This window comes from Argopecten irradians, chromosome 16 (assembly GCF_041381155.1).
Source record: "Argopecten irradians isolate NY chromosome 16, Ai_NY, whole genome shotgun sequence".
Lineage (NCBI taxonomy): Eukaryota > Metazoa > Mollusca > Bivalvia > Pectinida > Pectinidae > Argopecten > Argopecten irradians.
Window position 1 is genome coordinate 581191 of NC_091149.1, and position 24640 is coordinate 605830.

At 36.6% G+C, this 24640-nt stretch overlaps 1 protein-coding gene across 1 annotated transcript; it reads left to right on the forward strand.

Annotated features, from left to right (window-relative positions):
• The first annotated feature begins 4163 nt into the window (after positions 1-4163).
• Positions 4164-23422, forward strand: LOC138310801 (CTD small phosphatase-like protein). Its single transcript, XM_069252124.1, has 8 exons — positions 4164-4252; positions 12136-12226; positions 12624-12728; positions 16176-16232; positions 18049-18141; positions 18357-18455; positions 20276-20362; positions 22283-23422. The coding sequence occupies exons 1-8, from the start codon at positions 4164-4166 to the stop codon at positions 22421-22423; spliced, it is 762 nt and encodes a 253-aa protein (XP_069108225.1). The 3' UTR covers positions 22424-23422.
• The last annotated feature ends 1218 nt before the right edge of the window (positions 23423-24640 follow it).

Here is a 24640-nt window from a genome sequence, read left to right on the forward strand (position 1 = left end):
GATATTTTAATCTTGAAATTAAAAGCTCAAACTTTTCAATGGTGGTACTGGTGCAAGGGCGACACTTAGGTATCACAGTACCCCTGCTCGATTCGTCAAGAGCGGGCGGCCGCCGGCGACCCGGCGAGGCGGCTAAGTCACTCGATTCAAAGAAAAAGTGCGCCGGTTGCGCGACGGGGGTACGCCGGATCAGCCGGTTTTGATGGCGGAATGAGGGTTAGATATTTGTTGACGAAACTGTCTTTAAGCAAAACTCAATCCTTTCAGACATAAATTCTCCAAACATTGTGATTTTCTTGTTGTATTCATTAACGGACAGGAATTGAAACCTCTTTTGGTACGCTAAGGTATGTAGATATCCATTTGTGAAGCGAATACATCGAAACGAGCGGTGATGTATAGACTTAGATGTATGTACCCCAGGCGTTTGGATCTATATATATTTTTTCTCTATATAATGTAATGCATACGGTGTCACAGCGTTTTATATCAAATGCCTGTGTATATACATTCTATTAGTGTGATTATTATAAAATTTGTAAATATAATGTATATAAAAATTGAATGTTTTATTTTAAGTATATTAAATTTCAATGACTTCTCTTGGACTGCTTATCAATAACAATAAAAACAGATTTAAGATTTACACTTTCGAAAACAACACATTTAAAGTTCTAATGAATCGTTTTCGTCAAACACATGTAATTCAGAGTGTAACATACGAAAATAGATTTATGTGTACAGTATTATACATACATATACATTGTAAGTACATAATTCAGAAAGAATGCTCAAAAGTGAATATGATTGTACGGGCATTCTGTTAATTCCTATATAAAGACATGAGATAAAGAATTCTACTGGTGACATGTAGTAAGAAATAAACATTGCCACACCAGGGTATCAATCTAAACCCAGTTTGTTACTAGTAAGATAACTCATGCTTGACTAACCAGTGCTTCAGCGATCTCTTGAATTTTAGTTAGAATAAATAATGATTGGTATGTGGCCCATTGCAACAATGCAAGGAGCGACAGTGCTTGGAACGACAAAAAACCTTGCCGATATCACGCGACTGTGCGATAAAACAATCATGTGCCTCTGTCGCATTAGCGAGAAAATAAAATTTGTCGCACCAACAGTGTATTCTTGTTGCTATGTCACTCCGCGCATTGTCTCACTGTTGCTTCGCGTATTGTCTTGTGATGTGTAATTAAATTCCAAGCTGTAATGCTAGAAAATTATGTCTTATTATATGTATATAATTCTACAATACAAATTACAATGCATCATACATTGCATCAAATGTGCATTACAATAGGAACGCACGGAGCGATTTTGTGAGGAGCGACAATGCGACATGGCCGAAATAGGCCATCACATATGTTTTCTACTTCAACACAAGAGATTAATTCGGTTTGATGCAATTTCTTATATTTGTTCTTTTGGAATAAAACAGCATACACGTGTATATTATATAGAGTAGCAACATTCCTTATCATTAAGCAATATAGTTACAGGTGAAGTACAGCAGGATTCAGTCACTGTAACTGTATAAAAATCAAATCATTTGAATTTTGAAATGACGTCATCTCAAAAATACTACTGCACATAATTACGGCATAAATCAAATATCAAACCATCTGTGAACTGGTACACTGTGTATATAAATATTATCATGGTAAGGCATAAATAACCATATCAAAACATTTTCACTGCTACTTTCATTTTGGTCAAATACAGAAAAACATTGAGATTAAGAAAAAAAAGTGTTTAAATCTGTACTGTAAGTGATTTATGATTTTGACTCATAGTTAGCCTATAACTACCTTTCGTTTTTTACATGGGGTTCACACCTACGAACATCTACAGTACTCAGTAGCCTAATAAAATATATTCATATTTTTACATATTTCCGACCCATAATGAAAACGAAATTGATTATAATCTCTTACATCTCTAGAATTCAATAATTATGCTTTATCATAATTATTTTATGAAGAATTCACAACATTGCATCGAAGCGTGGATACGAAAATAACATGTTGCTAGCTTTACTTCACGCAGCTCTTGTGTACTTCCGGTCTACTTCAAAGTGAAAACATCGATGATTTTCAGATTTTAGTGTACATTCCTTCACATTTTTGAGCTATGACAGCATTAAAGAAGGTATTATTTTTTGCTTTTGAAAGATCGCGATCCACAAATATCAGGAGTAACGAATATTTGTATTCGATCTTTCTCAATAATTCGTGAGTACTCGGATACTCGTTACAGCCCTAGTCTAGTACAGCTGGGCTGTGGTCTGATACCATGGGTACATACAGTCTAGTACAGCTGGGCTGTGGTCTGATACCATGGGTACATACAGTCTAGTACAGCTGGGCTGTGGTCTGATACCATGGGTACATACAATCTAGTACAGCTGGGCTGTGGTCTGATACCATGGGTACATACAGTCTAGTACAGCTGGGCTGTGGTCTGATACCATGGGTACATACAGTCTAGTACAGCTGGGCTGTGGTCTGATACCATGGGTACATACAGTCTAGTACAGCTGGGCTGTGGTCTGATACCATGGGTACATACAGTCTAGTACAGCTGGGCTGTGGTCTGATACCATGGGTACATACAGTCTAGTACAGCTGGGCTGTGGTCTGATACCATGGGTACATACAGTCTAGTACAGCTTGGCTGTGGTCTGATACCATGGGTACATACAGACTAGTACAGCTGGGCTGTGGTCTGATGAACACGTGTTTATTACTTCATACAATCTGCCTGTGAGAAGACAGTCTCTTTGGAAATTCCAAAGTTGAATGCTTGTTGTACATGTCTTGCACAAAACTTTTTTTTCAACTTTGAACTATGAATCTCGAAGGTCCATATGCAGTACTATTGAGTACTGTATAACTGTTAATTTATATGTACCAAATATTTTTCAAAAAATCAACATTGTTACCTAAATTAAAAAAAAAAAAAAAAAAATCCATATATATATAACATTGGTAATTACATTCCTTATAACATTGGTAATTACATTCCTTAAAGTAAAATTTAAATCATATTCTTATTTGTATTGATGCTAGCTATTATGCTGAAATTTACTTCATGTAGGTCAAGGATTTATAAGTGAGTAGGATTCATCACTATCTCTTATACGTCCTTGTCAACACTACTAAACACCAGGCGAGACACCAATGAACCGGGAATAAAAACCATTTTTCTCAACAAATGCTTGTCATATCGAATCAAACGAAATGCCAATGTAAAGTTTATTAAATTTACCAACGTTTATTACTTGCTTTAAGGACGGAAAATTTAGAAGATGTGTCTTAAATTTTTCCTAAAATATATGACAGCTCATGAAATGATGGGCTGCTTCAGAAAGTAAGACGGTAACCCTGGCACCAGCAAGCTAAGTCAAAGGCTGATGTCAAAGGAAAATCAGTCGTCGCCCACTGAACATCACGGTTACAGGGCTGCGAAAAAATTTTGAAATGTACTCGTCCGTCGGACAAGTGCTTCATCACAATCTACTCGTCCGAATGACATTTTTACTTGTCCGCAATATTTGTCAGATAAAGAAGTAGATGTGACTGTATATATTAGCCTACAGCGGTTTTAGATATATCCATTTGATTGTTAGAACTGTATTGATGCCGATTCGGGATAACATGACTAACAGACAGTTTTACAAGAAGACCGACAAAATATTTAATTCCCAAACAATTTTGTATGCAAGTGTTATAAAAAAGATATCTTTTTAAAGGGTTGATATTTTAACTTACTTTCCAATGTAGTAGGTATAAATTATTTTTAACTCCATTAGCTTACTGGTAAGATTTTTTTGAGGCGAATGTCGCTAAAAACTGAAGCAAATTTCGCTGTGACATCTTGTTTTTCAATACACCTCTAGACTCTTGATTACGATATCAATAGACCTCAGATTTATTCATGTTATAATGCTGTACATGCGCATGCGCATTGAAAACGAAAGTCGGGAATTCCTAGAATGATGCAGAAAACGAAAGCTTATCATTGCTTCGTCGTATTTTTAAGAAACCGTTACGAATGTCAGACCCTATATAAATTTACCGAGAAACGATATAATTAATAAGGTGTAGGTCATATAGTCATTGTCAGAATTTTTCACTCGTCCGATGGACAAGCGTGATGTCAACATTCACTCGTCCGATGGCCAAATCCACTCGTCTAGACGAGCGGACGAGTACTTTTCCCCAGCCCTGCGGTCAGTGCACAAACACAAAAGCTCCTGCGTTGAACTTCCCCAAAACCCAGTGTGACTTATCTTTCTCATATACGTCCTTGATGTAGGCTCATGTAGATCAGACACAGAAAATGAGAACAAAATTGTACCAATAAAAATGTCCTCGTTTCAGTGCATAAGTTAGATGATATGCATTTTTCTGATTTCTCAGTATTGAAGCTGTCTGAAAACTTCAGACTTAAAATATGGCCAAAATCTCCAGAAGGAGGAAATTTACAATAACAGACGACATGCAGTGATTTTTCTTCTTATATAACTGGGGTCGTTCCTAATGCCTAACCCCCTATATTTTTTCCCAACTACAATGAAATTCCCAAATGGAATTGCTGTGATAAGAAAAGCTGTCCTGAAAAAAGATTGTTTTGTTGACACATGTAAAAACAGCATGTAACATCAAATAAAACAGTTATACAATATTTAATTACCTATGACAGCCATGTTCAGTAATGGGTAACTTTTCCCTAAAACCGCTCTTAAAAATTCCCAATTTGTGTCAAAAACTGTTTCCCCAAAATACCCTGAAAAATCACTGTCATGTATTTTATTAATTTTTGCCAAAAACCACAAGGGGCATTGACCTTCTTTGTATCTTTGTAAATATATGCACATCAGAGCATATAAGTTACCATGCTTTCACATGGTTGATCGATAGGAAAAGTCAGAAAAGGACTAATATTTCTGTATGTTGTTAGGGGGCTGACAGATGGAAATCTCATCTCGGGTGCGCTTGATGCAAAAGAAGTTGGTCCACATAAGACTTCAGACCCCAGTACACAGTCACTGCACACAGGCCAACAGAAAATGATATGAATTTACAAAAGTTCGTGCTCATGAATGCATTTAAAAATTTTATCAATTAAAAGTTTATACATGTATCTATAATTAACTACATATATAAGGATTATGGTGACAGCAAGAAAAACTGTAAATGCATATATATATATCAAATGCATATTATAGCTCTAGAGATAAAAGGAGTGGGGAGAGTGGTTATATAGGCAGTAGTGATGAGAGAGCTCTAGAGGTAAAAGGAGTGGGGGAAGTTGGTATATAGGCAGCAGTGATGAGAGAGCTCTAGGGGTAAAAGGAGTGGGGGAAGTGGGTATATAGGCAGCAGTGATGAGAGAGCTCTAGAGGTAAAAGGAGTGGGGGAAGTGGGTATATAGGCAGCAGTGATGAGAGAGCTCTAGAGGTAAAAGGAGTGGGGGAAGTGGGTATATAGGCAGCAGTGATGAGAGAGCTCTAGGGGTAAAAGGAGTGGGGGAAGTGGGTATATATAGGCAGCAGTGATGAGGGAGCTCTAGGGGTAAAAGGAGTGGGGGAAGTGGGTATATAGGCAGCAGTGATGAGGGAGCTCTAGGGGTAAAAGGAGTGGGGGAAGTGGGTATATAGGCAGCAGTGATGAGGGAGCTCTAGGGGTAAAAGGAGTGGGGGAAGTGGGTATATAGTTATATATAGGCAGCAGTGATGAGAGAGCTCTAGAGGTAAAAGGAGTGGGGGAAGTGGGTATATAGCTATATATAGGCAGCAGTGATGAGAGAGCTCTAGAGGTAAAAGGAGTGGGGGAAGTGGGTATATAGCTAGATATATAGGCAGCAGTGATGAGAGAGCTCTAGTCTAGGGGTAAAAGGAGTGGGGGAAGTGGGTATGTGCAACAGATGGGAGTGTTATGTTGGGGAGGGGTAGTATTGGGAATTGGTTTAGATTTCATTATCGATTATCGGATAAAATTGGTTGGTGTCAACTGATAGATTTTTTATTATTAATCGGTTACTCTTTTGTTACGTAATTTCCTTAAAATGTTAGGTATTTTTAACAATGTCATGAATTTTTGTTGATTTCACTTATCAAAATTTCATATTTGGACATACCCTAAATGGACATACCCTAAATAGTCTTTTAAGTTGTTTTTTTAGCCCACCATCATCAGATGGTGGGCTATTCAAATCGCCCTGCGTCCGTCGTCCGCCGTCCGTAGTCCGTCGTCCATCGTCCGTCCGTAAACAATGCTTGTTATCACTATTTCTTAAAAACTGCTGCAGGGATTTTGTTCAAACTTCACATGGAGGGTCCCCTTGGTCCATATTTGTGCCATACAGATTTTTAGGCTGATCGGAAAAACAAGATGGCCGCCAGGCAGCCATCTTTGATTTTGGCAGTTGAAGTTTGTTATCGATATTTCTTGAGAACTACTGAAGGGATTTTGTTCAAACTTCACATGGAGGTTACCCTTGGTCCCTAGTTGTGCCATACAGATTTTGAGGCTGATCGGAAAAACAAGATGGCCGCCAGGCAGCCATCTTGGATTTTGATAGTTAAAGATTGTTATCGCTATTTCTCACAAAATACTGAGGGGATCTTTCTCAAATTTCATATGTAGGTTCCTCTAGGGCTCTAGTTGTGCATAATGCGTTTTTGGATCGATCGGTCAACAAAATGGCCGCCAGGCTGCCATCTTGGATTTTGATAGTTAAAGATTGTTATCGCTATTTCTCAGAAAGTATTGAATGAATCTGTCTCAAATTTCATATATAGGTTCCCCTAGGGCCCTACTTGTGTATATTTTGATTTGGGACTGATCAATCAACAAGATGGCCACCATCTTGGATTTTGATAGTTGAAGTTTATTACTGCTGTTTCTTAGAAAGTACTGAAGTGATCTGTCTCAAATTTTGTATGTAGTATGTTTGCAGATTGAAAAACAGAGAAAAGATCCCTCTTTCCATTATCAGACATAGATCATTCTTTGGTGGGCGCCAAGATCCCTCTGGGATCTCTTGTATTCAAAGTTTGTTATCGCTATTTCTCAGAAAGTATTGAATGGATCTTTCTCAAATTTCACATGTAGGTTCCCCTAGGGCCCTAGTTGTGCATATTGTGTTTGTGTCCGATTGATCAACAAGATGGCCGCCAAGGAGTCATCTTGGATTTTGATAGTTGAAGTTTGTTACCGCTATTTCTCAAAAGGTACTTAAGCGATCTGTCTCAAATTTTATATGTAGTATGTTTGAAAAAGTTTAAAAAGTAGAGAAAAGATCCATCTTTCCTTTGTTAGATATAGATCATTCTTTGGTGGGCGCCAAGATCCCTCTGTTTATAAAACCTTTTCATGTTTTCAGTTGTATATGATGTTACCCAATAAAAGAGCTATAAACAAAATTCTTGACAAAAAGAAAAAATATAATAATCTTCAAAGTCAATTTACAAACTTTGATAACATTGACTTTTAAAATTCAAAAGGAGTTACACAATATAAATGTAGGCCTACATGAAATCAAAACTTAACAGTATTGATGGCTGCCATTACATAGTAAAACATTTTTTTTTCATACTGGCTTTATTCTGCATAGTTTCTTATCGTAATTTATTATCAGAATGACTCAAGTCACTGTAACAATCTTTACTGATAAACTAATTAGGCTTATAATGTCTATTTTGTTATCATATTTGTTTTAACAGCAGGTTTGGTAAGAAGTCATTGCTTAAGAGAAAAATGGCATAAACTCTGTACTCTCTAAGGGAAATGAAAGTAGAATTCCCACTTCCTGTTTTGATACCAATCATCGATGTTGATATATCATAATTGATTAATCGAAATCGGTTGTCTTTTCGATTAGACATCAATTATAACCGATAGCTGATGGGAGTGTTATGTTGGGAAGGGGTATAGGAATTGGGGGGAGGGGGTTCGAGCAGCTGATGGGAGTGTTATGTTAGGGAGGGGTAAAGGAATTGGGGGGAGGGGGTTCGGGCAGCTGATGGGAGTGTTATGTTGGGAAGGGGTATAGGAATTGGGGGGAGGGGGTTCGAGCAGCTGATGGGAGTGTTATGTTAGGGAGGGGTAAAGGAATTGGGGGGAGGGGGTTCGGGCAGCTGATGGGAGTGTTATGTTGGGAAGGGGTATAGGAATTGGGGGGAGGGGGTTCGGGCAGCTGATGGGAGTGTTATAGTTGGAAAGGGGTATAGGAATTTGGGGGGAGAGGGTTCGGGCAGCTGATGGGAGTGTTATGTTGGAAAGGGGTATAGGAATTTGGGGGGAGAGGGTTCGGGCAGCTGATGGTAGTGTTATGTTGGGAAGGGGTATAGGAATTTGGGGGAAGGGGGTTCGGGCAGCTGATGGGAGTGTTATGTTAGGGAGGGGTATAGGAATTGGGGGGAGGGGGTTGGGCAGCTGATGGGAGTATTTTGTTGGGAAGGGGTATAGGAATTGGGGTGAGAGGGTTCGGGCAGCTGATGGGAGTGTTATGTTGGGAAGGGGTATAGGAATTGGGGAGAGGGGGTTCGGGCAGCTGATGGGAGTGTTATGTTTGGAAGGGGTATAGGAATTGGGGGGAGAGGGTGTATATGGATGAGATAGTAATAAAGATTTCGAGGTCATTATCTTATTTATTACACTAACTGAAACTAGGAATATAGAGCAATCTATTGAAGTAAACTCATATACGTAACTTTAGAACTGAACTTAAATACACTGCGCCCTTAGTATACTAAATTCAATATAAATGATAAACCAATTTCTTTATTCCTTTGTTTGAGTCCTTCATTCACAGCATCTATGAGTGGCCTTGGCACTTTGATTTTAAGTAATTGGCTAAAAACTTTTAAAGGTTTTCCTTGTTTTTGATTTATAATGAGAGTTATCTCCCTTTCATCCATCAGTTTTATTAGTCCCATCCCTTGCCGGTGAAACCGGAGGGGACTATAGTATCAGTGCGGATTTGGTTTCCAGATGATAACTTGAGAACGAATCAATGGATTTTGATCAAAATTCACACAATGGTGCATATTGGAAAATACAGCTTGGGATTGAATTTGGGGTCAGAAGGTCAACTACAAAGGTCACAGCTGCTAAAAATAGATGGTTTTACAAAATATTAGTTTCCAGACAATAACTTGAGAAAAAAATCAATGGATTTTGATCAAACTTCACAATGTGAGCATAAGAGAAAATACATCTTGGGATTGAATTTGGGGTCAAAAGGTCATTTTCAAAGGTCACTGCAGCTGTTACTAAAATAGATTATTTCACAAATTTTAGTTTCGGGGCAATAACTATAGAACACATTAACAGAATTTATTCAAACCTCATACAATGATAGCATATGCGGTTACATAGCTCAAAATGTCAACTACAAGGTCACTGTTTCTAAAAATTGATAATTTCATAAATTTTAGTTTTCGGATGATAACTTGAGAAAACATTAACAGATTTTGATCAGACTTCACTCAATGGTAGGATATGAATAAATACAGCTAGGGATTGAATTTGGGGTCAAAAGGTCAGCTTCAAAGATCACTGTTGCTAAAAATAGATTATTTCACAAATTTTAGTTTTGGGATGATATTGATAACTTGAGCACATATAAACAAAATTTGTTCAAACTTCATACAATTATAGCATGTGGGAAAATATAGTTTGGAAAAATTTTGGTTTCCCGAAGATAGCTTGAGCACATATAAACAGAATTTGTTCAAACTTCATACAATGATAGCATGTGGGAAAGTATAGTTTGGAAAAATTTTGGTTTCCCGAAGATAACTTGAGCACATGTATATAAACAGAATTTGTTCAAACTTCATACAGTGATACTGATAGCTAATTAAGCAATAATAATAACTTGAAATAGATTAGAAAATGTAATTGATGGCAGGGGACGTGTGTTACTTGCACCGTATCACTTTTAGTGTAAGCTTGTTGTGACTGGTATCCCGGATACAAGAGCTAGCCACATCAGTGACACGAAAAAGAAGGTTGTTTTCTAATATCAAGCTGTTGTACAAAGATTAATGGGGATATTAAATCTTTACTTGTGTGATCCCATTCTGTAGTCTCCAGTGTGGTCAATAGATTTTGTCATAGTGCTGATACAACAGCAGATCTGAATGGCTGCCTCTTAGTCTTACACCAGATGTAACAGCTTTTCCAATTGGTCAGCATTAATGCCATTATTCCCGATATATTGTAAACAGTATATAGTATAATGTGTAGGTTAGCTACCATGAACAGTGTGTAAATTTCATGTTCATGATATCAATGATCATTCAAATTTTGACAAGTGATCTGCAGTAGATTCTGATATTGAAATTTTGGTGTGAATTAATATGTGGTGTTAAAGTGTCCAGGATGTTAAAGTAAAGATCTGGAGATACTGGATCTTAATCATAAACTAGTCCAGGATATTAATGTAATCTGGAGATACTGGATCTTAATCATAAACTAGTCCAGGATATTAATGTAATCTGGAGATACTGGATCTTAATCATAAACTAGTCCAGGATATTAATGTAATCTGGAGATACTGAATCTATAATCATAAACTAGTCCAGGATATTAATGTAATCTGGAGATACTGGATCTTAATCGTGTACTAGTCCAGGATATTAATGTAATCTGGAGATAATGGATCTTAATCGTGTACTAGTCCAGGATGTAATGTAGAGATCTGGAGATACTGGATCTTAATTGTTTACTAGTCCAGGATGTAATGTAGAGATCTGGAGATACTGGATCTTAATTGTGTAATAGTCCAGGATGTAATGTAGAGATCTGGAGATACTGGATCTTAATTGTCTACTAGTCCAGGATGTAATGTAGAGATCTGGAGATACTGGATCTTAAAAGTGTACTAGTCCAGGATGTTAATGTAGAGATCTGGAGATACTGGATCTTAATTGTGTACTAGCTAGTCCAGGATGTTAATGTATAGATCTGGAGATACTGGATCTTAATTGTCTACTAGTCCAGGATGTAATGTAGAGATCTGGAGATACTGGATCTTAATCATATACTAGTCCAGGATGTAATGTAGAGATCTGGAGATACTGGATCTTAATTGTGTACTAGCTAGTCCAGGATGTTAATGTATAGATCTGGAGATACTGGATCTTAATTGTCTACTAGTCCAGGATGTAATGTAGAGATCTGGAGATACTGGATCTTAATCATATACTAGTCCAGGATGTAATGTAGAGATCTGGAGATACTGGATTGTGTACTTATCATCCTTACTTATTGGTACAAGTTAATTTTAAGCCTCGAATGTCAGGATGGATGTGGTACTGGTGCACACCGGTCAGGTCTGTCGGAATGCTCACACATACAGTTGACAGCAAGGACAATTCAGATATGATTTTATTGATTTTTGTAACTTTTAAAGTTAAGCTGTGCCTATGCCCTATGTGTGCTCCACTGAACAGCTATTTAATGTCAAGATATAATGCTGAGTCTAATCTGTCTACAGCTCTTTGTACACGCTCGTCTTTCTTCTGCATTTGAGAATCATATTCATGTATTTCTGATAATATTGTCTTGGGAAGTCAACTTATTACCTTAAGAAGCTTAAGGCCAATGGCTAGAAGCTGCCTCTCCTGACCTTAACCATTTTAACATGAACATGTACAAGAGCATATCTATATTGGTAATTCCAAGGCTAGCTATAGAATTCTGTGGATAAAACAGTAATGGACAGGACTGGCTGCTGCTGTGGTATTGTACAGGAGTTGGAGGAACTAGTCAAATGGTTTTACAACTATATACAACAACATGATGTAGCTAGTCAGGATGGTAAACCCAACATTTTTAACTCACATTGTCAAATAGTTTGAATTTGTCCAAAAATCCCACAAAGGATACCTTTTTTTTTTACCAAGAAAGCAGCTAGAAAAGCCTGTTTTTCAGTAGTATAAAATGTAAATATGATATGATGTTAATGTATAGATGATTTGTCTTTTCAGGCACGCCGGCGAACAATGCCAATAATAATGCCATGAAGAAGCCGAGAAATCGAGGAATATTTAGTTCTTTTTTCTGCTGTTTTGGTACGACCAATAACAACAACCCTTAGTTCTTTTTTCTGCTGTTTTGGTACGACCAATAACAACAACCCTCAAACAAACTGTCAGGTGCCGGTAGTGGAGGAGAATGGCAACCCGAGGGTGAGTAAAACCTGACAAGTGACAGCCGACATGGCTCTTAATATGATTTTAAAATCAGCTCTGAAATAATCAGAATCAAATTATTTCTTTATATTATTCACATAACAAACCTTTTAATTGTATACCTTCGTAGACCATAACTCAATTTTTTGTTGCTCATGTATGTCAAAAGCTATAATATTTTGAAAGTGTGAAACATGAATAAAGGGACACCGGGCAGTACAAGCTTTGTCCATCCCAGAGTAAACTGTGCTATAAAGGTACATCTAATTGTCTAGATTTAAAAGCTTGCATAATAAGATTAAGCTGCATCTTGTATATTCCAGAAGAAATGTTTTGTAGATTTTTGCTGTAATGATTCCTCTGAAATATGCCTCCTTAACTTGTTTTGTTATAGGCTCCTCCAGAGAAATATCTGCTGTCTCAGGTGCGGCACCAGGACATGAACAGAAAATGTGTTGTTATAGACCTAGACGAAACCCTAGTCCACAGCTCATTTAAGGTCAGTTCAGACACCTGTCTTATAGACCGAGGTTGTATATCAGTGATTAGGTCAGACACTTATCAGTGATTAGGTCAGACACCTGTCTTATAGACCGAGATTGTGTATCAGTGATTAGGTCAGACACCTGTCTTATAGACCGAGATTGTGTATCAGTGATTAGGTCAGACACCTGTCTTATAGACCGAGATTGTGTATCAGTGATTAGGTCAGACACCTGTCTTATAGACCGAGATTGTGTATCAGTGATTAGGTCAGACACCTGTCTTATAGACAGAGGTTGTGTATCAGTGATTAGGTCAGACACCTGTCTTATAGACAGAGGTTGTGTATCAGTGATTAGGTCAGACACCTGTCTTATAGACAGAGGTTGTGTATCAGTGATTAGGTCAGACACCTGTCTTATAGACAGAGGTTGTGTATCAGTGATTAGGTCAGACACCTGTCTTATAGACCGAGATTGTGTATCAGTGATTAGGTCAGACACCTGTCTTATAGACAGAGATTGTGTATCAGTGATTAGGTCAGACACCTGTCTTATAGACAGAGGTTGTGTATCAGTGATTAGGTCAGACACCTGTCTTATAGACGAGGTTGTGTATCGGAAGTGATAGAGTTTGTAGTGATTAGGTCAGACACCTGTCTTATAGACAGAGGTTGTGTATCAGTGATTAGGTCAGACACCTGTCTTATAGACAGAGGTTGTGTATCAGTGATTAGGTCAGACACCTGTCTTATAGACAGAGGTTGTGTATCAGTGATTAGGTCAGACACCTGTCTTATAGACAGAGGTTGTGTATCAGTGATTAGGTCAGACACCTGTCTTATAGACAGAGGTTGTGTATCAGTGATTAGGTCAGACACCTGTCTTATAGACAGAGTGTGTTGTGTATTTGTGATTAGGTCAGACACCTGTCTATAGACGAGTTGTGTATCAGTGATTAGGTCAGACACCTGTCTTATAGACAGAGGTTGTGTATCAGTGATTAGGTCAGACACTGTCTTATAGACAGAGGTTGTGTATCAGTGATTAGGTCAGACACCTGTCTTATAGACGAGGTTGTGTATCAGTGATTAGGTCAGACACCTGTCTTATAGACAGAGGTTGTGTATCAGTGATTAGGTCAGACACCTGTCTTATAGACAGAGGTTGTGTATCAGTGATTAGGTCAGACACCTGTCTTTATAGACAGAGGTTGTGTATCAGTGATTAGGTCAGACACCTGTCTTATAGACAGAGGTTGTGTATCAGTGATTAGGTCAGACACCTGTCTTATAGACAGAGGTTGTGTATCAGTGATTAGGTCAGACACCTGTCTTATAGACAGAGGTTGTGTATCAGTGATTAGGTCAGACACCTGTTTTATAGACAGAGGTGTGTGTATCAGTGATTAGGTCAGGACACCTGTCTTATAGACAGAGGTTGTGTATCAGTGATTAGGTCAGACACCTGTCTTATAGACAGAGGTGTGTATCGTGATTAGGTCAGACACCTGTCTTATAGACAGAGGTTGTGTATCAGTGATTCGGTCAGACACCTGTCTTATAGACAGAGGTTATGTATCAGTGATTAGGTCAGACACCTGTCTTATAGACAGAGGTTGTGTGTCAGTGATTCGGTCAGACACCTGTCTTATAGACCGAGGTTATGTATCAGTGATTAGGTCAGACACCTGTCTTATAGACAGATATTGTGTATCTGTGATTAGGTCAGACACCTGTCTTATAGACCGAGGTTGTGTATCAGAGATTAGGTCAGACACCTGTTTTATAGACAGATGTTGTGTATCTGTGATTAGGTCAGACACCTGTCTTATAGACAGAGGTTGTGTATCAGTGATTAGGTCAGACACCTGTTTTATAGACAGAGGTTGTGTATCAGTGATTAGGTCAGACACCTGTCTTATAGACAGAGGTTGTGTATCAGTGATTAGGTCAGACACCTGTCTTATAGACAGAGGTTGTGTATCAGTGATTAGGTCAGACACCTGTCTTATAGACAGAGGTTGTGTATCAGTGATTAGGTCAGACACCTGTCTTATAGACAGAGGTTGTGTATCAGTGATTAGGTCAGACACCTGTCTTATAGACAGAGGTTGTGTATCAGTGATTAGGTCAGACACCTGTTTTATAGACAGAGGTTGTGTATCAGTGATTAGGTCAGACACCTGTCTTATAGACAGAGGTTGTGTATCAGTGATTAGGTCAGACACCTGTTTTATAGACAGAGGTTGTGTATCTGTGATTAGGTCAGACACCTGTCTTATAGACAGAGGTTGTGTATCAGTGATTAGGTCAGACACCTGTCTTATAGACAGAGGTTGTGTATCAGTGATTAGGTCAGACACCTGTCTTATAGACAGAGGGTTTTGTATCAGTGATTAGGTCAGACACCTGTTTTATAGACAGAGGTTGTGTATCGTGATTAGGTCGACACCTGTTTATAGACAGAGGTTGTGTATCAGTGATTAGGTCAGACACCTGTCTTATAGACAGAGGTTGTGTATCTCTGATTAGGTCAGACACCTGTTTTATAGACAGAGGTTGTGTATCAGTGATTAGGTCAGACACCTGTCTTATAGACCGAGGTTGTGTATCAGTGATTAGGTCAGACACCTGTTTTATAGACAGATGTTGTGTATCTGTGATTAGGTCAGACACCTGTCTTATAGACAGATATTGTGTATCTGTGATTAGGTCAGACACCTGTCTTATAGACGAGGTTGTGTATCAGTGATTAGGTCAGACACCTGTCTTATAGACAGATGTTGTGTATCTGTGATTAGGTCAGACACCTGTCTTATAGACAGAGGTTGTGTATCAGTGATTAGGTCAGACACCTGTTTTATAGACAGAGGTTGTGTATCAGTGATTAGGTCGGACACCTGTCTTATAGACAGAGGTTGTGTATCAGTGATTAGGTCGGACACCTGTCTTATAGACAGAGGTTGTGTATCTGTGATTAGGTCAGACACATGTCTAATAGTCCAATCGCGATGTTGTGTATCAAAAATGAAAGATTATGCTATTTGATTGGAGATTGCTCTTTGGGGGTGTCAGGGACACAAAGTCTGCTAGTCTGCAATTCCAAGTCACTGTATTCATAGAATCTGTATTCGAGCCCTTTCTTAAGAACGCCAGTTTTAAAACTGAATACCAATTCTGTTACAGTGTGAAATACAAAACATGTACATGTTCTATTGGTATATTTAGACTTGAAAATTATGTATTTTAAGGGTCTAGCTTGGAGCATAATTGGACCAATAATGAGCCCCTTTATGATTTTTTGTCAAATTTTAGTCAATTCCCTCCTGGAAATTCTCTTTCCAATATCCCAATTTTTATAACGAACTGGTTTGATGAGACTTGTTAAGTGAAATAAGCCCAAATTTGTTAAACATTTTTCAGTCTATATGCCTTTATAAATATTTCTTGTTATCATTTCAGCCAATAAATAATGCTGATTTTATTGTTCCTGTGGAGATAGAGGGAACAGTACACCAGGTTTGTACCACAAACATTCAATTGTAATCACAATAAATATTATTGAAAATATTTAACAAACAGTATTTTCCCTATTAAGAGGGCATCCTCTAATAAGGGCATCCCCACGTTTTTTGCTGGAAAAAAAACAAACTAATTTCATAGAATGTTTGTGGCAGATTGTGATGATTTGTCATTGCAGGTGCTAATGACATACTGTTTCACATCAGTTTAAGCATATCTGTATCATCTTGTATCAAAACTAAATTTATTGCATTGGACAACTTTGGACATTTTTGCCGAGTGTTTATGCATAGAAACAGCAAGATCGCCATGTTCAAAACAAAACGTGTCACTTGAATGCCTCACACACGTGTATGGATGAAGACCAACTGGCAACAACAATGTCTATACAGGTTTTATGAATACTTACTGTATATCTATGATAAAGGTTCCTAAATAACAGGAATGTTATCATTTCTAAGCATTTTATTGTGTGCTCTCGTCAGTATTTCCCATCTGCTACAAAACGAAGGTAGCCATCAAAAGCACCGTCTGCCATTTTGTGCATGGTTAACAAACAAGCTAGCATGAAATACCAAATTTCCATGAAACAGACACATTTAACCAAAGTTAAATATTTCTGGTGCATACATTGTTTCATAAGTATGTAATTTCAATATTTACTTCCTTAAAGATGCTCCACCGCTGACAAATGGTATTTTTTCACTATCAAAAACAGGAGCAGATGATGTAGTATTTTTCTTCTGTTGCAAAAGTTACTTACTTTACACCATTACCACCATTGAAAAGTTTGAGCTTCTAATTTTACTGCAATTTAAAAATTTGAAAAATAATTAATTGCATCCCAAAAAAATTCTGTGGCACTATATTCTATATGAAATGAATTACTGATTGCGCGTGCACCAAAGGCGAAATAAATTATTTTATATTATTTTTTTTGTTTTAATTAGGCATATCTATACACGATTAAACACAAATTATTGCTATACACTATTAAACACAAATTATTGTTCAATGATGAATATCATTTATGCTCTGTCGGCGGAAGGGCATCTTTCAGTTTGTTATAGTAAGTTTCTGAAAAATACAAAAATAAAAGCAAGATGATCATGACTATAGTCTGTTTCAGAAGAAAAAAAACATCTAAAAATGGTCTCAAATAATGGCCCCCCCCCCCATCCCCCCCCCCCCCCCCCCCTGGGCCAATTACCCGCCCCCAGTGCCCTTATTAGGGAAAATACAGTAAATCTCGATGTCAAAATTCAGAAAAAGAAAGTTGATCGTTGACACATGTGTTATACATGTAACATTTCCAGCATTAAAGCGGCCGAGATTATTTTTAAACAATATCCTAATAACAGGATTAATACCTTAATAGCATCAATCAGTTGACGTCGTCAACATTGGTTTGGCGAGTGTAAAACTCCTGGTCACTAAAACGCTTATGTGGTGTAAACTCCTGGTCACTAAAACGCTTATGTGGTGTAAACTCCTGGTCACTAAAACGCTTATGTGGTGTAAACTCCTGGTCACTAAAACGCTCATGTGGTAGAAACTTCTGGTCACTAAAACGCTTATGTGGTGTAAAAAAGGAATCTGGTACAATTGTTTCCGCATAATTTAGAGTCAATATTTTTTTGGCCACAATCAAGTTAAAGCCACTGTCCTGTCGTACAGACATAATCTGTTTCTTATTGTACCTTTGGACTTTGACCTCCAAAAAAACTGCTTACAAGAGAACACTTCTAATTAAAGTGTTTTGGGTTTGTTTGGTCTAATACTTTGTAAAGAAAGATGTTTTCTTCTTTTTTAGGTGTATGTCTTAAAGAGGCCTTATGTAGATGAATTTCTGAAAAAAATGGGTGAAATGTTCGAATGTGTACTGTTTACAGCAAGTCTGGCCAAGGTAAGGCTATTGGTGGTGTAAGATATAGTATAGTGGACACTTTATGTTAAGGTCATTGTGATTATATTTAGTGTAGAGATGTAAAGGGTACAAAATTTTAGCCCCTGTGTAGTGGCTGTTACACCCGATTGTTACAATCTGATTCGATAAATAAATATGTTTGTTATCTCTTTTGATACTAATTATTTACCGTGTTTTATTATCACACATTGTAGTATGCTGACCCTGTGGCAGACCTCCTTGATAAATGGGGTGTGTTCCGGGCCCGACTCTTCAGGGAATCTTGTGTCTTTCACCGAGGCAACTATGTAAAGGTAAACTTCTGATTGATTACCAATATGTACAGGACTCCTTTCACTTAGTGATGTATAAAGATAGACTAACAAAATCAGTTTGTAAAAAATAAATTAAAAAAAATTCTGAAAATACTATAACAATGAACATTGTAAACCACCTTTCTTTTGTGATTTACAAATTTTACAATCCAAGTAAATACACCAAATTTTATCTCCGGAAAGCATCTGCATCATGTTTAATGAAGGAATTTCCAATTAATTTGTTGATCCACAAAGGAGAAGGTACGTTAAGACTCGAATATGGCCGCAAAATTAATTCTCCAGTAAAGAACAACATATTTTGCCATATAACAGTTGAATACATTTGCTAACACATTACATCCCGAAAATATCCAGCATGTGCTAATTATGTTCACTATGACGTCATCAACATGCAGTTTCTCGCAATTTTTTACAAAAATCCTTGAAAAATCATACTTTTTGAGTGGTTTTCTCTAAAAATGAATGTGGCCGCCTTCGTGGAGCAGAAAGAGATTTTCACACGTTGTGTATAGTGTATTTACGCATATCCATGCAAAATATAAAGTTGCTCCAAGGTGGCGGCCAAATCCATTTCAAGCCTTTTCTAACCTAAAGATGATGAATTTCTAGCAAAATTTGGCGAGAAGAGGAAAATCATCCATTTGATGACGTCATAGGTGAAGCACATCGTGTACATGGTTATAAAAAGTTATGTTTTGTTGAATGGCAAGTATGAGAGTATTTATTGATGTGAAATTGATGTGGATCAGAGTTAATATTTTTTAAAAATTAAGGCCAAATACTGGTCCTTTCATATCTACTCCTTTTGATATTTGCGGATTTGTGTAAGATGAAAATCGCAAAATTTAATGCCACGAAAGAAAGATGGTTTATATAGCATTTAAACGTTCAAGTACCAGAGCATAATATCAAAAACATTCTATTGTGATATATATATTTATTACATAATTTGTTTACACCAATCTATATATGAGGAAATATAATATTTTCAACTATCATCCCGACCGTTCAATAAAACCTTGTTATATTGCACAGTTCGAAGTTATATTGCACGCTTCCATGGAAACGTTATATTGCACGGTTCGAGATGTTATATTGCACGGCTTTAGGAACACCTCGCTGTTGTTGTCTAGTTTTGTAGAAAACTTCCGAGGAATCGCGCGTAACAGTGAGTTACGTTATTATGACGTCACAAAGGTTCACGCTCAATTTCGCGCTAACTTAATGGATCTTGAATCAAGCACGTCATGTAGACGTTTATCGAGTAGAGGACTGATACGATGAATGAGTTAAATTAAAAGGCTGCATGCAGGTCTAATAATGTTAAAGAAGACAATAAGACATCCAAACCGGAGTTACAACCTGACGTTCGTGTGCTATACGTCAAACTTCAATAGGATCGTTCAAAGGAAGTTTTTCTGTACAGTGCGGCGTTGATGATTTTGTTAAGTGATTGTCATATTCGTTTAATAACAATATTCAACTGAAAACTGGTGATTATGTAATAAAACAAATATTCCATGGGTTACTGTGCTCTAGTTCATAATATTTACCCCTCGGTGGTGGAAATCAAAAAATATTATATTGCACTCGGCCTTCGGCCTCGTGCAATATAACATTTGTTGATTACCACCACCTCGGGTTAAATATTATGAACTAGAGCACAGTAACCCATGAAATATTTGTATAATATGTCTTGGTATGGGGTGGGCTGGGGGAACCTTAAGCTCTTTCATCTTTGCTAGAAATGTAAATATTTTTCAAAGAGCAGCTTTGTATGTATATACTTTTGTTAGGACTTGAGTCGACTGGGGAGAGACTTAGATCAAGTGGTCATCATCGACAACTCGCCAGCATCCTACATCTTCCATCCAGACAACGCTGTAAGTACATCAGCACTAATCCCATTATCATTGGGGCCTCACCATAATTATCATTTTAAAAAGCCTCTAAATATACTCACATTCCATTTGTTCAGGATACCTTAAGTGATTTTAACTACTTTTAAATTGTCTTTTATTTGTTCAGGAGAACTTAAGTGATAATAGCTACTTTTAGATTGTCTGTAATTTGTTCAGGAAAACTAAGTGATTGTAGCTACTTTTAGATTGTCTGTTATTTGTTCAGAATAAATAAGTGATTCTAACTACTTTAAGATTGTCTGTAATTTGTTCAGGATAACTAAGTGATTGTAGCTACTTTTAGATTGTCTGTATTTTGTTCAGGATAACTAAGTGATTTTAACTAATTTTAGATTGTCTGTTATTTGTTCAGGATAACTAAGTGATTTTAACTAATTTTAGATTGTTATTTGTTCAGGAGAACTAAGTGATTGTAACTAATTTTAGATTGTCTGTTATTTGTTCAGGATAACTAAGTGATTTTAACTAATTTTAGATTGTAATTTGTACAAGATAACTAATTGATTGCAACTAATTTTAGATTGTAATTTGTACAAGATAACTAATTGATTGTAACTAATTTTAGATTGTAATTTGTACAAGATAACTAAGTAATTGTAACTACTTTTAGATTGTAATTTGTACAAGATAACTAAGTGATTGTAACTAATTTTAGATTGTCTGTTATTTGTTCATGATAACTAAGTGATTTAACTAATTTTAGATTGCAATTTGTACAAGATAACTAAGTGATTGTAACTAATTTTAGAATGTCTGTTATTTGTTCAGGATAACTAAGTGATTTTAACTAATTTTAGATTGTTATTTGTTCAGGATAACTAAGTGATTGTAGCTACTTTTAGATTGTCTGTATTTTGTTCAGGATAACTAAGTGATTTTAACTAATTTTAGATTGTCTGTTATTTGTTCAGGATAACTAAGTGATTTTAACTAATTTTAGATTGTTATTTGTTCAGGAGAACTAAGTGATTGTAACTAATTTTAGATTGTCTGTTATTTGTTCAGGATAACTAAGTGATTTTAACTAATTTTAGATTGTAATTTGTACAAGATAACTAATTGATTGCAACTAATTTTAGATTGTAATTTGTACAAGATAACTAATTGATTGTAACTAATTTTAGATTGTAATTTGTACAAGATAACTAAGTAATTGTAACTACTTTTAGATTGTAATTTGTACAAGATAACTAAGTGATTGTAACTAATTTTAGATTGTCTGTTATTTGTTCATGATAACTAAGTGATTTAACTAATTTTAGATTGCAATTTGTACAAGATAACTAAGTGATTGTAACTAATTTTAGAATGTCTGTTATTTGTTCAGGATAACTAAGTGATTTTAACTAATTTTAGATTGTTATTTGTTCAGGAGAATTAAGTGATTGTAACTAATTTTAGATTGTCTGTTATTTGTTCAGGATAACTAAGTGATTTTAACTAATTTTATATTGTAATTTGTACAAGATAACTAAGTGATTGTAACTAATTTTAGATTGTCTGTTATTTGTTCAGGAGAACTAAGTGATTGTAACTAATTTTAGATTGTAATTTGTACAAGATAACTTAGTGATTGTAACTACTTTTAGATTGTAATTTGTACAAGATAACTAAGTGATTGTAACTAATTTTAGATTGTTATTTGTACAAGATAACTAATTGATTGTAACTAATTTTAGATTGTAATTTGTACAAGATAACTAAGTGATTGTAACTAATTTTAGATTGTAATTTGTACAAGATAACTAAGTGATTGTAACCAATTTTAGATTGTAATTTGTACAAGATAACTAATTGATTGTAGCTACTTATTGATTGTAATTTGTACAAGATAACTAATTGATTGTAGCTACTTATTGATTGTAATTTGTGCCTTTACAGGTTCCTGTACAGTCGTGGTTTGATGACATGACCGATACTGAACTGATGGACTTAATACCGTTCTTTGAGGGTCTATCTAAGGTGGATAGTGTATACACGCTGCTTCAAAATGCTAATACAACCAACACAGATTCTTCATAGTAGTGGCTTCATTGACCTGAAGGTCAAGGTCACAAATGATGACCTTGACTAAACTTTTAAGGTCAAACTTGATGGTGATCATCATGCATTTGACCTTTCCTATTTAACATATGCAAAGTTGACCTCATACAAACATTTTTGGTAAGACAGAAGGTTTGAGGTGTTTTCTGTCTGCAGCTTGGACTGCCAGCCCCTGATTTTGAGGTTGTGATTTTGTGTTTAAGACATGGTACTACAGGGAACAGTATCAAGCTATCAGCTTTGTCACCAGTGTTTTATTATCACAGGATTTCTACGAGACATTGAAGATTTCCTGGGCCCAGGTTTTCTACCAAGCAGTCACGGTCCACGATTCAAAGTCAAGGGAGTTCCTCCAGGCATTGCTGGCTCTTTAGACTGAGTCTGAGGAGTTTGGAGGAGTTATGGGCCTTGATTTTATGTCCAGCAGAATTATGCAGGTCTTGCTTCTGTTACGGGTAGAGACTTCTATCCAGTGTTATACCATGTATGTTTGATATAGTGCTGCCACAGGGCCATTATTTCTATATTGTTACATGGCCAGTGTCCTCATTATTAACTAAAATCACTACTGATGACGATACAAACACTAAGTATACCAGATCGGCGAATTTCTGGAAATCATCAATTCAAATTAATTTCACTGTTGACCAACACTGTAAAATAAACTGATACAGGGTGGTTCTCTGGAGTCAGCCTCTGTAGGAGTGGAGAATTCAGCTCAAAATCACAAGATTTACAATTTTCTTAACTAGTAAAGCTTCCCCACGCTGACCTTTGTTAAAATTTCTGTTAATCTTCAATACTAATGATTTGGGAAAAACATAGTTGGAAATTCTGTTTTATCGGTTTTCTGTTGGATGCTAGCTAAATGAAGCTCTGTTTGGTTGAATGTTTTTTTATTTATAAACATTTTCATAAAAATTCATTAATTTGGTAATTAGAAAAAATTAAAAACATTATTTTTATTCCTCCGTAAAACTGTTTGTTCGACTAACAATTGGAACATAGACATTGTGTAATATGTATAATAAGTATTTGATTATTTTTTCATGAAAATGTTGTTGCAAAAATTACATTTAAACATTGATGTTAGCGATTTCTTTCACAATTCAATGAAATTAAAAAAAAAATGCTATTAGTTGGTAATGAAGTAAGTACTTGGTATCGCTATGATGATGCTAAATAGTTGATCGTGTTGAATATTTAATGCATGGTTTGGAATGAATTGTGAGTCCTATTATGTTATGGTCATATCCTTACTTTGCTTCTTAAACTTTTATTTGAAGAAGTGAAAATAGAGATGAAGACAATTTTTCTAGGCCATCAAATGATTTTTAACAATACAGAAATTTTGTATGGTGTTGGGAAGGATGATATTCCCTTACAAAGGGAAGTAACTCCCAGTGTGTATCCTTATACATTGTCAAGAAATTTCCAAAGTACTGCTTCAGTTTGGAAAAAAAGGTTTGCATATCCCTTACTTGTTAGAATGCCAAAATAGTTGACATTTGATACTTGTTAATTTTACCTTTGACCTCGCTCCATTACTGACCATTGTCGTTTTGTCCACTTGGAGACATCAGTGCTATTCATAGTGGTGTGTGGATGTATGTAACGGTCATCATTCTTCCTTGTGTTGGAATGTGAGCTCTGACAAGTGTTTATCACATTTAATCTGTTAAGATTTGAACCTTGACTCTGCCAACATATGTACGGGGCATTGACACTCGTCAGCCATGATTCACAGGTTGTATCTTTCACTCTTCAGTCACTTCAAAATACTTCATCATATGATATAGAAATTGTCCTAAGTACTATTTGAATGTGTCTTTAGGGGACTGGAGAGTAAAGAGTGTACTCATAAACATCACATTGTATCTGCAGATAAAAGATGTCAGTTACAATGAGAAGACTAAATTGATAACCAAATCAATGACTTTTGATAGAGGAGGCCCACGGTCCCCTACAGACCCCAACCCCTCCCCACACACCAGTGACTGTAAATGGAGGTGGTCCCCTACAGACCCCCACCCCACTCACCAGTTACTGTAGATGGAAGTGGTCCCCTTCAGACCCCCAATCCTCCCGACACACCAGTGACTGTAGATGGAGGTGGTCCCCTACAGACCCCCTCCCCACACACCAGTGACTGTAGATGGAGGTGGTCCCCTACAGACCCCCACCCCACTCACCAGT

Coding starts and splice junctions, on each gene's coding strand:
- LOC138310801 (XM_069252124.1), top strand. CDS start 4,164: ATGGACAAGCGTGATGTCAACATTCACTCGTCCGATGGCCAAATCCAC. Junction 12,227..12,623: donor AGGAGAATGGCAACCCGAGG/GTGAGTAAAACC, acceptor GTTTTGTTATAG/GCTCCTCCAGAGAAATATCT. Junction 18,456..20,275: donor ACCGAGGCAACTATGTAAAG/GTAAACTTCTGA, acceptor TACTTTTGTTAG/GACTTGAGTCGACTGGGGAG.